General features: G+C 50.8%; 1 protein-coding gene across 1 annotated transcript; it reads right to left on the minus strand.

Annotated features, from left to right (window-relative positions):
• Positions 1-1,488: 1,488 nt before the first annotated feature.
• On the minus strand, positions 1,489-12,236 carry STC2 (stanniocalcin 2). Its single transcript, XM_085236760.1, has 4 exons — positions 11,854-12,236; positions 9,916-10,058; positions 8,148-8,359; positions 1,489-4,837 (listed from the first exon to the last, which is right to left on the minus strand). Exons 1-4 carry the CDS (start codon positions 12,002-12,004, stop codon positions 4,444-4,446), a joined length of 900 nt encoding a protein of 299 aa, XP_085092886.1. The 5' UTR covers positions 12,005-12,236; the 3' UTR covers positions 1,489-4,443.
• Positions 12,237-13,383: the final 1,147 nt, after the last annotated feature.

The following is a 13,383-nucleotide window of genomic DNA, read 5'->3' on the forward strand; positions in this document are numbered from 1 at the left end:
CTGCGGTGCAGTCCATGTTAGCGCTTCTCTCTGTGCTCAGTACTCGGATCAGCACTCTCACTGTGCCATTCTGTAAGATGTGATGCCCGAGGGGAAGGTAAGGGCCATTTCCCCTTCACTGCTGCACAACAGCTCCGTGGAGCAGAGTGCAGCCTCACCACTTCACACATGCGGAGGTGAAAAATTTCTTTTCTGGCTGAAATTGCAGGGAGGGCACAGCGAGCTTACCTCGGCTGCAATGCCATAAGGGTATGGACGAGCTCCTGCAGGAGGTGCAGTGGCATTCGTAATGTGACGAGTAGTCCAGCAGCATCTCCAGCTTTGTGGTCTGTCCCATCCCAGTGAGCTCTGTCACACCCTCCCATGAATGATGCGCTCTTGCTGCGCTATTTGATGGCAGTTGCAGACAGCTTTTGCACCTAAAGGCAAAGAAATGCTCCAGGTCCTCAGCTGCTGCAGATCCCATTCAGGCATGCGAAGCCCATCTCATCCAAAGGCTGCAGCGTGATCAGTTATTTTTAAACCCCACAGAAGGAGTGTTAAAAATGTGCTTTTTCATGCAAGCAGCCTTAAAAAAATATATCCCTGTTTTATGTTCTTGAGGTGCTTTCTCATAATCTCCCTATCCTCTTGCTGCCTACACTGCAATGCTGTATGAAAATGACTTTGAAAACAACACAAAGTGCTGTTTCTGCAGGGCTTTGCTTTTCTCCTTTGCTGAATTCTGTTAAGCTAAGATTTAAGATTTAAGATTTTGATATTGGTAACTCCTGGTATGTAACAGAATGAGCTGAAAATTACAGATATTGTTACATAGATCATAGAATGACCTGGGTTGGAAGGGACCTCTGAGATCATCCGATTCCATCATCTATATCCCATTGTCTGTATGGGGCCACTGCCTGATCCTCACTTACCCATTTCTGATGGTTGGTAGCTGATGCCAAATGGATACTCTGTCTTTATAACATCGTGGAGGGGAACCTCTTGCAGTTTCCTGAACTAGAGGGGTCTCTGACATACACAGGACAAACCTTACCTGCTGTCACAGCTTTTAGAAAGTGCTGTTGTTGTGCTTGCTAATGGATCTGGCTGAAATTCAGTGCTCATGGCTCTGTCCCCTGGTTGGTGCTGCTGCCACCTCGGGTCCCCTTCCCCAACCAGAGTTTGGATGCTGAGCTGCATGCAGAGCCGGGCTGGGCCACCTCCCCGGGGCATTTTAGGCAGTGGGCAAAAAGAACTCCATAGGCACCTCTATCCACGTTCCCACCTCTGCTCCCAGCCCAAGCTGTCAGCTCCCAGCTTGCTGGCCAACAAGGTTTGCATCCCAGGGGAACCACACGCCAACGATGAGGTCCATGCCCCTGCATGCAGTGGGGACGGCTGTAGGGAGGGCTCAGACAGCCACCTCTGCCCCAGCTTCCAAGGGCCGTTCTTCCCCTTACGGCAGTGGTTGAAATCCCAGCTTAAACAAAAGCCAGCCCCAGACTTATTCAAAACATTTATTAGTGTTTAAGGAAAATAATAGTGTGAAAGGTACAGAGCTTTGTGTCTAAAGCCATATGCTTTTTTTTTTTTTTATTTTTTTTTTTACAAGCTTATTTGGCTGCAAATTCTACATGAGATAAAACTAGTATGTTTTTTCTCCCAGAGATTTGGACTTAAGGACAGTTTGTCTTTTTTTTTTTTTTTTCCTTTTAGTTCAGCACTTTAAGTTAGGACAGCATTTTCCAGGGTTTATTGGTATCTTTTTCCAGCAGGCATTTTGCTTCTCCCAGTATTCTCATTCCAGAACAAGGCTCATTCCAGATGCAAAGCGTAAAGGAAACATTCATACCTTGGCTTTGAAGCTAAACCTCCTCCATGAACTGCGAGTTCATAAGGAATGTTAATTAAAGCATCATACAGTATCTAAATGGACGCTTTTTTTCTTTTTTTTTTTCACTTTATAAAGAATTAAGGCTATGTAGATGTCACAATAAAATACTCTCAGGTAAAATGCACCCTATTTGTTAGACGTGAACGAAGGTTTAACAATAAATAAATGATTTATGCTGTCAATAACATTATGGAACTGTATAAAACTATATTTACGTAGCTTTAAACATAAAAAAAAAAACCATACTAGTGGCATGAATATATACAACACAGGTCATGACGTACGTTTAAATTATCATAGCCAGCAGTGTTCTTTTTTTTTAAATGGAGACACTATAATAAATAGAAATGTTAAATATTTACAATAATAGCATATGTGGAATCAGTAGATGAACACATAAAATCTTCACACACAGAGGAAAAAAAAAAGTTATGCCTTATACAAAAATCCCTCCCACCCACTGCCTGCCCACCCGCCCCAAAGAGATCTCCATTGACAAAGGGGAATATACAATTTTCCCCACTCAGAACAACAAATGAATACAAATAAAACTGTATGCATGCTGAGGTGATATGTTGACGGAGACATTCAAGGATGTATAGATCTGTATGTTTGGCTCCCATAGATGAATCGGACCTCCAACGAAAGAGATGTCCTGTTTTACTTTGATGTGTGAACACGACGTCGGTAGTGATTTGTTGGTTGTTTTGTGGCTTTTCTTTTTTTTTTTTTTTTTTTTTTTTTTTTTTTGTGCTAAAATGCCTGAATTGTCTTTTTGGTTCGAGCTTGTTCTACCTGGTGGCCAAATGCCACCAACGGGGAGAGGACGCTCACTGGAAGGAGCTCTGCTCCTCGGGTCAGGGCAGCCTTTGTCACTGCATTGGGTCTGATCCCACGTCTTCCCAACTAAGTTGAATGAAAACTTTGTCACCGAACACAGCTAGAACCATTGGGATCAAGGTCACTTTGAACAAAGGCCTGGTGATCACACAGAGACACCTCTTCAACTTAGCGGTTCTCTCTCGCTTCCCACATGGCTTCTATTAAAAGTACTGCCTATAAATTCTGCAGGTGGATACATGCATTAAACCCCGAATATAGCTATTAGGAGCTGTGCTCACTTAGCAGTAGCTAAAATCTGAGTTGGAAATCGTAGCCAAATTCCAACACCCTCTACTGTTTATATAGCTCCTTCCCACCATGCGACAAACGTACACTGGTTCGCTGGGTACGTTCTGTCCCTACTCAACTGCCTTCCTGCCCCCACAGCTCTCCTCCCAAACTTTCTAAATAAGAAGGCTCAAATCCTTGGTGCGATTCCCACTTTCTAAGAAAATTCACTCTGCCTCCAGAGGAAGCTGAAGTACTCACTCTTGTGTCCCCATGGGTGCTGTCCCCTCCCTATCCAGTACGCTGTCTGGGGATAAAGGATTGCAGGTCTGCAACCTGAGAACTGTAATTGCAGGGGGTAGGAGAGATGCATCCGAACACCTCACTCACACTTATAAACTGCTTAGAGACAATAAATTCTTAGCACTCTTGACCTCCAGTAAGTCACAACGATTAATGAAGTCAGTCCTCTCTCCCTATCTTTGGCATTTTGATAAACCACGGCTGACAGGTGGGTTACAGTGGGCTCCACATCCCAACAGACCACACCATGTTAGCTAAGGAGAAAGGTTCCAAGGGCTTCTGACACAGCCCTGCAAAGAACACTGTACATGTAGTCCTCCGTGGTCTGAGCCTGCACCCTTCCTCTAACACTTGGGCTGTGCATAGGGCAGAGGAGCTGTATCTGAGTGGGGGGATTTGGAGGTTTGTGAAGGAGTTCTTGGGGGCCCTCCATGCTGTGGAGCTAGGTGAGTAACAACCAGACTGCTCTGTCTGGAAGCCTTCGATAAGTGACTGGATAAGCAAGTGTCAAGTTATGCAGTGGTTAAAAAACAAATAGGGCGTACTTGAAGTCGGCAGCACTGCCCGATGGGGACAATGGCTCAGGAGTCACTCAGCAGACAGTATGGAGCTCCAGACCACACAGTCCCTGTGCCAGAGGCAGGATGGCTATTTCACTGCTGAGTGTCACGGACAACCTTGAGCTCCTGCCTGCTCGGCCACAGGCAGAAACCAAACCCCTCTGGAATTCAGCCATCTGCTACAAGGCTGCGCTTGGAGCCCTTGGAGGTGCTAAGCCATGAGCGGCTGCGTGCCATCTGCCTGAGCCCTCCCGTAACCTTCTCCCCACGAGGGGAAGAAAACAAACAAACAAACACGCAATGATCTCTACCCCCCCAAAAAAAAAGGGGAAAAAAGAATTTAGTTGGAGACATTTTGCCACATTTGGCAGCTGCTCAAGTGTTGAGTTTGCTGGATCAATAACCCACTGCCACTGCTCTCCCTTTGCTACTATATACACGGTTGCTGAGGTCCATATATCTTGCAATGCCCTGTGCTTGACCTCTGAATGGGAAATGCTTTGGAATGTCCGTAGACGGGAAGATGGACTCAACGGAGGAAGGTTCCAGCAGAAGGGGAGGATGTGGGTGATGGGGGTTTGGTGCCTTTTCTCACCTCCGGATGTCCGAGAAGTCGGACAGTTCGTCCATCCGGTCCATGATCCCATGCGCCCCTTTGGCACTGTGGGCCCCAGCCTTCACCCGGGCGTGGGCGTTCAGGTGGCCCTTGGTACCTCTCTCTCCCTTGGCTGCTCGCGAGCTCTCCCTGTGCTCAGGCTCGGCAGGGACCAGCACATCCCCACGGCCAGCAGCGGCTTTGCCGGCTTCGCCTGTCTTCTTTTCGGGACCCAGAATGGCATCGCCGTGCATGGAGGAGGTGCAGAAGCTCAGGATAGAGCAGAGACTTCCCCAGTTCTGTTCGCATTGGGCCTGGACGCTTCTTGTTATTGCCTTTTTCACCTCCTCGCCACAGGTGAGCAGGATGTTCACTAGGTCAACATATGGCCTGGAGGTAAAGGAAACAATGAGAGTCAGAAGGGTTTATCTATCAGTAAAGTGGGGAAATGGCCTCCCTGCCTTCCCCTCCCCTCGCCCTCAATACTGATCAGTTCATTCCTGCCACCTGCTTACTTGGCAGCCAGGGGGGCACAAATCTCTTCCCTTGTGGGCTAGTTCTGCACCATATGTTTATTGTGCAGTGAACTGTGTTCTAACTGCCCATCTCACAGCAAGAAATGCACTCAATAGCATTCTGGAGCCAAGCCTCACTCTAGTGCTGAGTCTGCCTTGGTTGTTCCTGCAGTGGAGGTGCTCTGGAGATGCTCTTACTTCCACCAGAGAAAGATGAGAGGTCTACAGCCTTTCAAGGTCAGGCTGGATGGGGCTCTGAGCACTGATGGAGCTGTAGGTGTCCCTGTTCATTGCAGGGGAGTTGGATTAAATGGCCTTTAAAGATTCTGCACACTTGGCAAAAGTGCTGTCAAATAGAAGAACTGCTATTTCCCACCATCTCTGGTTATCTCTTTCTATGCTCCTTTGTCCCTATTAGCTAGGAGACACAACAAAGGAAGCCAGCCCTGATACATCAGCTTGCTGTGTGCTGGTGAATACCCAACGCAGAGCACACCCTGACCGTCAGTCTGCAACAGGCAGGCATTCCCTCCTTTGAGGAGAGCAGCAGACATTCAGGCAGAGGTTCTCTGGCTTTTCTCACCATCTTCAGACCCGCTGAAGCAGCAGGTGCCAACTTCTGCCAGCAGCAGAATCCAACCTGCACTCATGATCCCCTTATCAGTAAGGCACGTGGAAACCCACTCCGGTGGCACCGAATGTTTTCTTCATTTCCTTACAGAGTTAAGCACAGCTTTCAGTGTGTCCCTTGTCCCAGCCAAACAAGGACTCCAAACAAGCCAAGGCCAAATCCCGTCCTGTTCCCACCCATGGCCACGCACAACGCGCCCTCTGAGCACAGGCGACTCGTTTCCTCTGCCAGGGGTCACAGAGTGCAGCAATTTTAAAATAGTTGCGGTCGCAGGTTTTGTGGGTCAATATTGATGTTGTCTATCGACACAACCACTCAGCTGTTTGCAGGCAACGCAAGCCGGCCCTAAGGACGTGCCTCAGCCTTGTTGGAAGGAACCATCCCAACAGCAGATCAAGAGTTGCCTGGGCTCAGCGGTACAGGCGGCTGTGGTGGCATGTGTGTGATGCTGGTATGGCACCTTCCACCAGCCCTGTGACTGTGACAAGCCCTGTATGACCACCTCTTCCCAGGAAATGAGTCAGGGGAGATGAGAAAAACCAACAGATTATGATCAGCGTCAGACATTACCCTGATTTTACTCTGCCCAACTGCTTAAGCTCATTGTGAATGACTAATCTTGGAAAGCCCTCCATTCCCCTATCTCAAAATATTTCCCATGTTTGGATTGTTTCTGTCATGAAGAAAAAAAAAAAAGATATTTGGAATGTAACAGCAAAAAGTCTGCCAGGGCCTGTCACCACTTCCACCATAGCAAATGGGTCTGACCCACATCCCCACAGCAGCTGACTCTTCAGGAAGAGACTCCGCTGCCTGAATGTGCATCATGAGAGCCAGAATTAAACAGAACAAGTCTGGCTTCTGAGCTCTTCGGTTTTGTCTTAAACATAAAATAGAAGATGGAAGAGAATCGAGCATATGAAGGGAAAAAAAAAGAAAAAAAAGCTAAAATTGGGCATAACCTTTGCACAAGATCTTTGGAAGAAAAAGGCTGCTGGTATGACTAAAAAGTGGCTCGGCTGCCAAATATTTCAGGTATTCAAAGCCTGCCAGAGCCCTGCGGATTAATATTAGCCCATTTCTCCTTTACTGTTTTACTTTTTGCATTTCAGCTGGCCTGACCATAGTACCTGAACTGAGCACAAGGCTGCAAGTCAGCAGACGTGATTTTATTTCCAGCCCTGCCACACTTGCCTATTGATCTTGAACAAATTACTTAGGTCAAGAATTTCAGCAATGGCCTCTAAATTTAAGGGTGGGGAAGGAGGCTGGCTGGCTTCTATTTGGGGAGCCCCACGTAGAAAAGCTGAGCTCAGACATTGTGAGATGCTGAAAATGAAGTGTAAGAGGCACTAAATGAGATGATGCAAATTATAGGTGCTCAATTGAATGACCCGTGTCTTCTCAAACTGAGAACCCCCAGTTCAACTCCCTAGGAATAAGCAGCTGCCTTTGGCCATTCCTGCTTTAGCCTGCCTGTAAAATAAGAGTACCTCTTCTTTCTACAGCATTTGGCCCTCATGTTTCTCATCTGTAAGTGATGGGAGGGTTAATGGGTACCAATCACCCAGCTTACAGCCACCCAGTGCAGGCTCAGGTTGCCCACAGTGCAGTGCTGGTGTGCAGGGTGCAGCAGAACCCTTCCATCCCCAGTCATGCTGCTGCTCCAGGCCTCAGGAACTCCACAAAGGGCCTTGCTTTCAAGCCACCATGTTCAGTCTGCACAAACCACAGCAAACAGTTCTGCATCTGAGTAACCTGGCATCAAAGGACCCCTCTTCCTCTCTGCAGCTGCACCTATGGAGACCATCAATGAACATGCAAGCCTAGCAGTCAAAAAGCAGTGATTCTGTGAAAAATTAATGTCACAGTCACTGGGATTTGGGGTTTCTGTGCTGAGGATAGAAAAGCATATGGTTGCAGGAGGTAGATGTGCTGATGTCAGCCACTGCCATACTGCACTCTGCCTCCCTGTTTGGGAGTGAGATGTTTGCCTGCAAGGAAAACGGGCTCTGCATTTTGCATCTGTGCACAAAGAGTTAGTAAAAACAGCTTGTGCCTGGCTTGTTGCTGCCATGGAGCAGCTTTGATCACTTTCAGCCAGGGTTTGTGCTGCCAGTGCTGGAGATAGCCATGCTCCCCATGAAAGCCACTCAACATCTTGAAGACTTGTGCCTTCACTTTGCACACCTCTGTGTTTTATTAAAAGGTATCTGGGATTAATAAGGGATAAGATGCATGGGGGATTATCTGGGGGATTGCAGCTCCTTCCAGGACAATTAATTGGGAGACATTTGGAAGTATATATTTACAGAAGAAATTATCCTGCTGACAACTCTGCCCAGATCTCCTTCCCCCCTCTGCTCTACCTGTCAAGTAAGCAAGCAAGTCTTCCCTGGCCTGTGCAAAGAAAGCATTCCCTTGGTGCTGCACATGGGAAAACAAGGCCAGAAGAAGGCAAAACAGCTTTTGGGCAGATGCACAGCCCCTTGGCACCACCGTGCTCCTGGAAGGAGCTCCCACGCCTCTGCCTGCGCTGCGCAGCGGCACTTACTCATGCTGCAGCAGGTCTTTGAAGTGAATCATCTCCACAATGACCTGGACGTTCTCCTTGGCAGCGGAGCAGAGGTCATGCTTCAGGTAGCACTCCCGCTGTAACTGGAACACCATCTCTTTAATGGCTGGGCACTTACGGCTGATGCAGCTGAATTTATGCCTCAAGGCATGAGCCTTACACTTCAGAGCATCTTTAATGAAGGATTTTCCCTGAGAAGAAAAGAAATTGAGGAGGTTGGTGTTTCTGCCCATTAAGCGCGGCAGCTGATTTATGCCCAGCTAGCTGCTCTGCAGGACAATGTCAGGGGTTATTACACTGCTGGGGATATCACTCAGTGACTGCATTTCCCCTCTTCTCTTTGTTTCCTTGCCCTTAGAGATCACACTGAGTAACCCTGCCTTGCTCTTCCAGAGGAGCTGAACCCATTGGGCTTCCTCACAGGCATTATGAAGTTGCTCACAATCCACTCATTCAACTGCTTAGGGGGAATCGAAACCATCCCTGCCTTTCCTCTGTGCTGCTGACACCACACCACGTGTGTCACAGCCTGGCAGCTCCGCTCACTCCCTCCACTCTGCTGAGCAATAAATGTGTGGAAGCCTCCCGCATCTCTTAACTGCATCAGAATCTTTTACACAAGTGCTTCTGGAAGACCAGATTCTCACTGCCCTTTATCCAAAGGGTACGCCAGCATGGTTCCACTCATACAAACTTAAGATTCATCCAGATCTGTGAGCAGGTTTTGTCTTGATGATTGAAGCACTACTCCAGTTATCACTCCCTTCTGCTCCCCCTGCCCCACGTGCCCTTCCCTTCAGGGTGAAACATGCACAGCACAGTGGGAAAACGAGGATTAGAGAAAATTGGTATGCAAACCCAACCTGACATCATTTCTTGTGTTTCAGAAAGCAGAGAATGGCTAGTGCTAGCCCTGCTGTTCAGTGCACTCTGAACTCAGAGGCTTTTAGATACCCACATGCTTTAGGAGAAACAAGCCCCTGCAAGCAGTTAGCCAGACCCTCTGCAAACCCGTGGCAATGTCAGTCTAAGCTCCTCTATGCCAGGCTCTCAGCAGTGCCGTGGAGCTGCTGCTCTCTGTAGGCTGTGTGCTCAGGCCAGATGCCGCTGGCCTGCCGTCATGCTCTCTCCCCTCCACACTGAAATGGGAGAGGAGGTTTACAAGACATAATAACAGGATGTCTCAATGATGCATAAACGGTCTGGGGAGAAAATGAAGGAGACGAACTTAATACCGCATACCATCCCAGTAATGTATTTTAATGTCAGTGCTTGAACTGAAGGCTGATTTGAATGCGGCAGCTTTAGGAGGCTGCCTGTACTGGTCGTGTGCAAGTCTGGAGAACCATGCTTTAATAACCACACGTTGGGAAATGCTTTCTGATACGTCTAAATGAGCTTGGGAGCCCAAGCTGCACTGCAGAACCATCTTTAAACAAAGATGACGTAGCAGCTTAAGCCGCTTAATGCTTCTGAAAACCATGCTCATCTATATGGCTGTTCTGCTTTAGTTATCCTGGGAACAGCAGGAAAACATCCTCCCATGGAGCTGAGCAAGGGACAGCCTGGCTGCTGGGACACCGCTCTTGGGTTTTGATTCTGGACCCTTCAATAGAAAAAAATCCTGCTGAGGCTGGTCATGTGCAAAAGCAGGTTGCTCCTTAACTTGTTCCTAAGATGTGCTGAAGAGCAAAAACACATGCAAAGTGTACGTGAGAACCAAGCATAAGATAACTTGCTGCATTACCTGGGCATCGAATTTTCCAGCGTTGTGCAGGAAAGTCATGCAGATCTCATGTAAGCCTCGGATCTCACAAGAATTGTTCTCAAAGCACTCAAACACTCCACATCCTACATCGCCGGCATTAACCAGGCAGTGCTGGATCTCAGCTAAAATGAGCATTGATTACAGTTAGCTTGAAGAACTGTTCTGAGGAGCTGCTGGTGGGTAGAGGGGAGGGAGAGAGAGAGATTTTGCTAACATCATCAGTTTGGAAGAAAAAGCACATGTGACAATGGTTATTGTACCCACAGCATGCCCACTTTCTGCAGAAATTAGGCCAAAACTGGGGTGCATTATATTATGAAACTGATATCTAAGAAACAAGTGCCAAATCCACTACACTTACGTCAGGCTACTTCACATGAGAACTAACGCTCTGCATTCCTCAGGAGCAGAGGACAGGCGGGATTCTTGCTGACTGTACAGAGCCCCCATCAAATCTCAGCACCAAAACGAGAGGACACTGAGAAGCTGCTCCCAGCCCAATGGGCTGCTGCTGGCACTGGGAGGTGGTTCCTGTGCTACGGCACAGCGTTCTCACCAGCTGCTGGGTGTCCCCTGGGCCGATGTCTATGAAGTTAATGGCAAAACTCCCAGTGATAAACAAAGTCCTTTGCACTGAGTGTTGCATAAAGCTGAGACTATGTCCTCACCTGGGCAAAAATCAATCGAAAATACATTTTTGTATGTGTATTTATAACATATAAAGTAGATCTACTGGACCTAGCAGTTACATACATGTTTATTCTGCCTTGTCAGATGTTATGTAATAGCATTAAAAGAATGCTGGCTTACAGGGAGAGAAAAAAAACAAAAAAAACAAAAAAAACCTAAAATTCTAATTTAGCTTTAAAAAAAAAAAAAAAAGAAAAAAAGAATAAAAAAGATGTTGGTAGCATTGCCAGAGGGAAGGGGGTTGCTGAAAAAGCGCAGGGATAAAGTTAAACAGGGGCAGCTTTTAGACTGGGACCGAGGATGCTAAGAATGTCTGCGCTCCGTGCCCTAGCGGTACCTTTAATTAAGGCTCGCTCTTGGGAGCCTGCCTAATCCCCTCCGAACCGCAGCGTGTTCCAGGCATCCCCTGTGCCGTGCCGGTCCCTCTGCCGAGCGCTCGCTGCAACTTCCCGGCTCGGCGCAGCCTCCCGCACGCAGCGCGGATGCGAGTGCGGAGCCCGACGGGGTTCACTCGAACCCCCGGCTCGGAACCGGCTCGCACTCCTCCTTCCCACCTGCCCCGGAGTGCTCCTGGTGGGCACCGGGGGTGGCCAGGGCTCGGCTCCGGGCTTCACCTCGGCGTCGTGCGCCGCGGAGGGCCGCCCCGACAGCGCGCACCGGGGAAAAAAATGGAGCTCTTTGTGGAGCTGCGGAGCGCGGAGCCGGGCTTTTCTGGGGCCGGGAGCTCAGCTGTAGTGCTTGTGTTGGCATCCGGATGCAAACCCTCGGCGGATCACATGTCCTGGCTCCAGCGTGCTGAGAACTGCACAGTGCCGTGATTCACATGTGGCAGTCCCTAATGGGCATTCGTGCATTCCTGCTCGTGTGTGTTTAAACACGTCTTGCAGCACGGAGAGTGTTAAAAAAAAAAAAAAAAGGGGGGGAAAAGAAAGGGGGGGGGGGAAAATCAGGGGGGAAGGGAAACGCTGGATCCCGCGCTCTGTGTGCATGGCTGGGAAGCGATCCAGCAGAGCGCACGCTCTTTCGAGGCAGATAATGCCCGGGGGAAGGAGAGACCCCCGCACACACCCTCCTCCATCACTGCGCGGCTCTGGCGGGAGGAGGCACAGCCAGGATCCTTCCCTCCGTCCCCGGGCCGGGAAACTTTCCGCTCGCCCCCGGCCACGCGTGCCGGGCAGCTCCGAGCTGTCAGAACCCACCGATCCCCCGCCGCCCCCACGGCCGTACCTGTGTTCTGCAGGGACAGCCGCCCCTTCTGCTGCGGGGTGCGCTCGGGCTGTCCCTCGGGCGGCCGCGTGGCCTCAGTACCCGCCGCCGCCCGGGCGAGGAGCAGCAGCAGGGCCAGGGCCGGCAGCTCGCCGCGGAGCCCCGCGCACATGGTCGCGCTTCGCCCTCCTCCTCCTCCTCCTCGCCGTCTCCTCGTCCTCCTCCTCCCCCGCGGGCTGCTGCTGCTGCTGCTGCCGCCGCACCCGGGCCCAGCGCGCTGCTCGCCGCGGCCCCGCGTACCGCATGTGCCCGGCGCTGCTCGGCGCGGAGTGTCGGCGGCGGCGCCGGAGGGTGCCTCAAATATCCCCGCCGAGCCCCGGTGGCACTCGCATGAGGGAGCCGAGCAGGTGTCGCTCCGCGTCGCGGCCAATGGCAGCCGCCGCCCGTTCCGACCGCCCGCCGGGGGCCGGCCCTGCCCTGGCGGCAGGTTGCAGCCTCCCGCCTCCCCCGGCCCCCCCGCGCCGCTCCGAGCCGGGCTGGGCTGCGGGGGGTGACGGATCGGGGCGCTGGGGCTGGGGGGGGGAGGGCCGCTTCCGCTGTCCTGCGGCACTCAGCTCTCGTTGCATGACTTGGTTAAAAAAAATAAAACATCTCTTTCCCCCCCCCGGTCCCCCCTCCCCCCCCGCGCCTTGTCCAAAGCAGCTGTTGCACGGAGTTTCTTGGAAATCTTCCCCTCCCTTTTTCCTTTTCCTTCCTTCCTCCCTCCCCCCCCACCCCCTTTTTTTTTTTAATTAATTTTTATTTTCCAAAGATTTGGGATCGTTCGAGCTCTGCAGGGAACAAATGGGACAAAGCCATCACTTGGGGGGGACGTGGTGGGATGTGGCACTCAAGCACTCTGCCTTTCATGTCCCCAGAAGTGCAAACTACAAGGAGGGGGCATCGCCCTCACAGCCTTCCCCCCCCCCCCCCCCTCCACCCCCTGCAGCATCCCCAGCTCTCGCTGCTCCTTTTGGTCTTGGTAGTTGAGGGGGGGTGGTGTCGGAAGGGAAATGTACAGCAGGTGATGGGAAGTGCTGTGCTGGCACGGACAGGGCCGCCCGCTCCCCTCGCCCTGCTGTAATGCACATCAGATGTTTCATCAGCCCCCGGTGCTGCACGGGGCGCACTGGGCCGGGGGTCCTGCTGAGGGTGGGGGGGGAGGGGGGGACACAGCCAGGAATGTCTCCAGCTGCTGCCGCTGCCTTCCCCACAGCTGTCAGAATGCACTTGAGGAAATCCACTCACACCTCCCCGAGCAGGGGTCTCCTCGGTGGGACGTGACGCCGTGCTGCAGGACCATGGCTCCTCTGCAGCACAGGCGCTCCATCTCCCAGCTCCCTCCCTGCTGCCCCCAACACCCTCAGCTCCGCTCGCCTGGGTCTTCCCTCCTGTCCTAGGCTGGAGCTTTGCTCACTGGGTTTGAGCTATGCAGGTTTTGCTTATTGTTCGGTAGGGTTTGACTGCTGAACATCATTTTAAGACCCAAATCGTTAAGCTGTGCCAAGCTCA

Source organism: Meleagris gallopavo, chromosome 15 (assembly GCF_905368555.1).
Source record: "Meleagris gallopavo chromosome 15, MGAL_WU_HG_1.1, whole genome shotgun sequence".
In the NCBI taxonomy this organism is placed as follows: Eukaryota; Metazoa; Chordata; class Aves; order Galliformes; family Phasianidae; genus Meleagris; species Meleagris gallopavo.

Coding starts and splice junctions, on each gene's coding strand:
- STC2 (XM_085236760.1), bottom strand. CDS start 12,004: ATGTGCGCGGGGCTCCGCGGCGAGCTGCCGGCCCTGGCCCTGCTGCTG. Junction 10,059..11,853: donor GCTGTCCCTGCAGAACACAG/GTACGGCCGTGG, acceptor TGCTCATTTTAG/CTGAGATCCAGCACTGCCTG. Junction 4,838..8,147: donor AAAGACCTGCTGCAGCATGA/GTAAGTGCCGCT, acceptor CTTTACCTCCAG/GCCATATGTTGACCTAGTGA.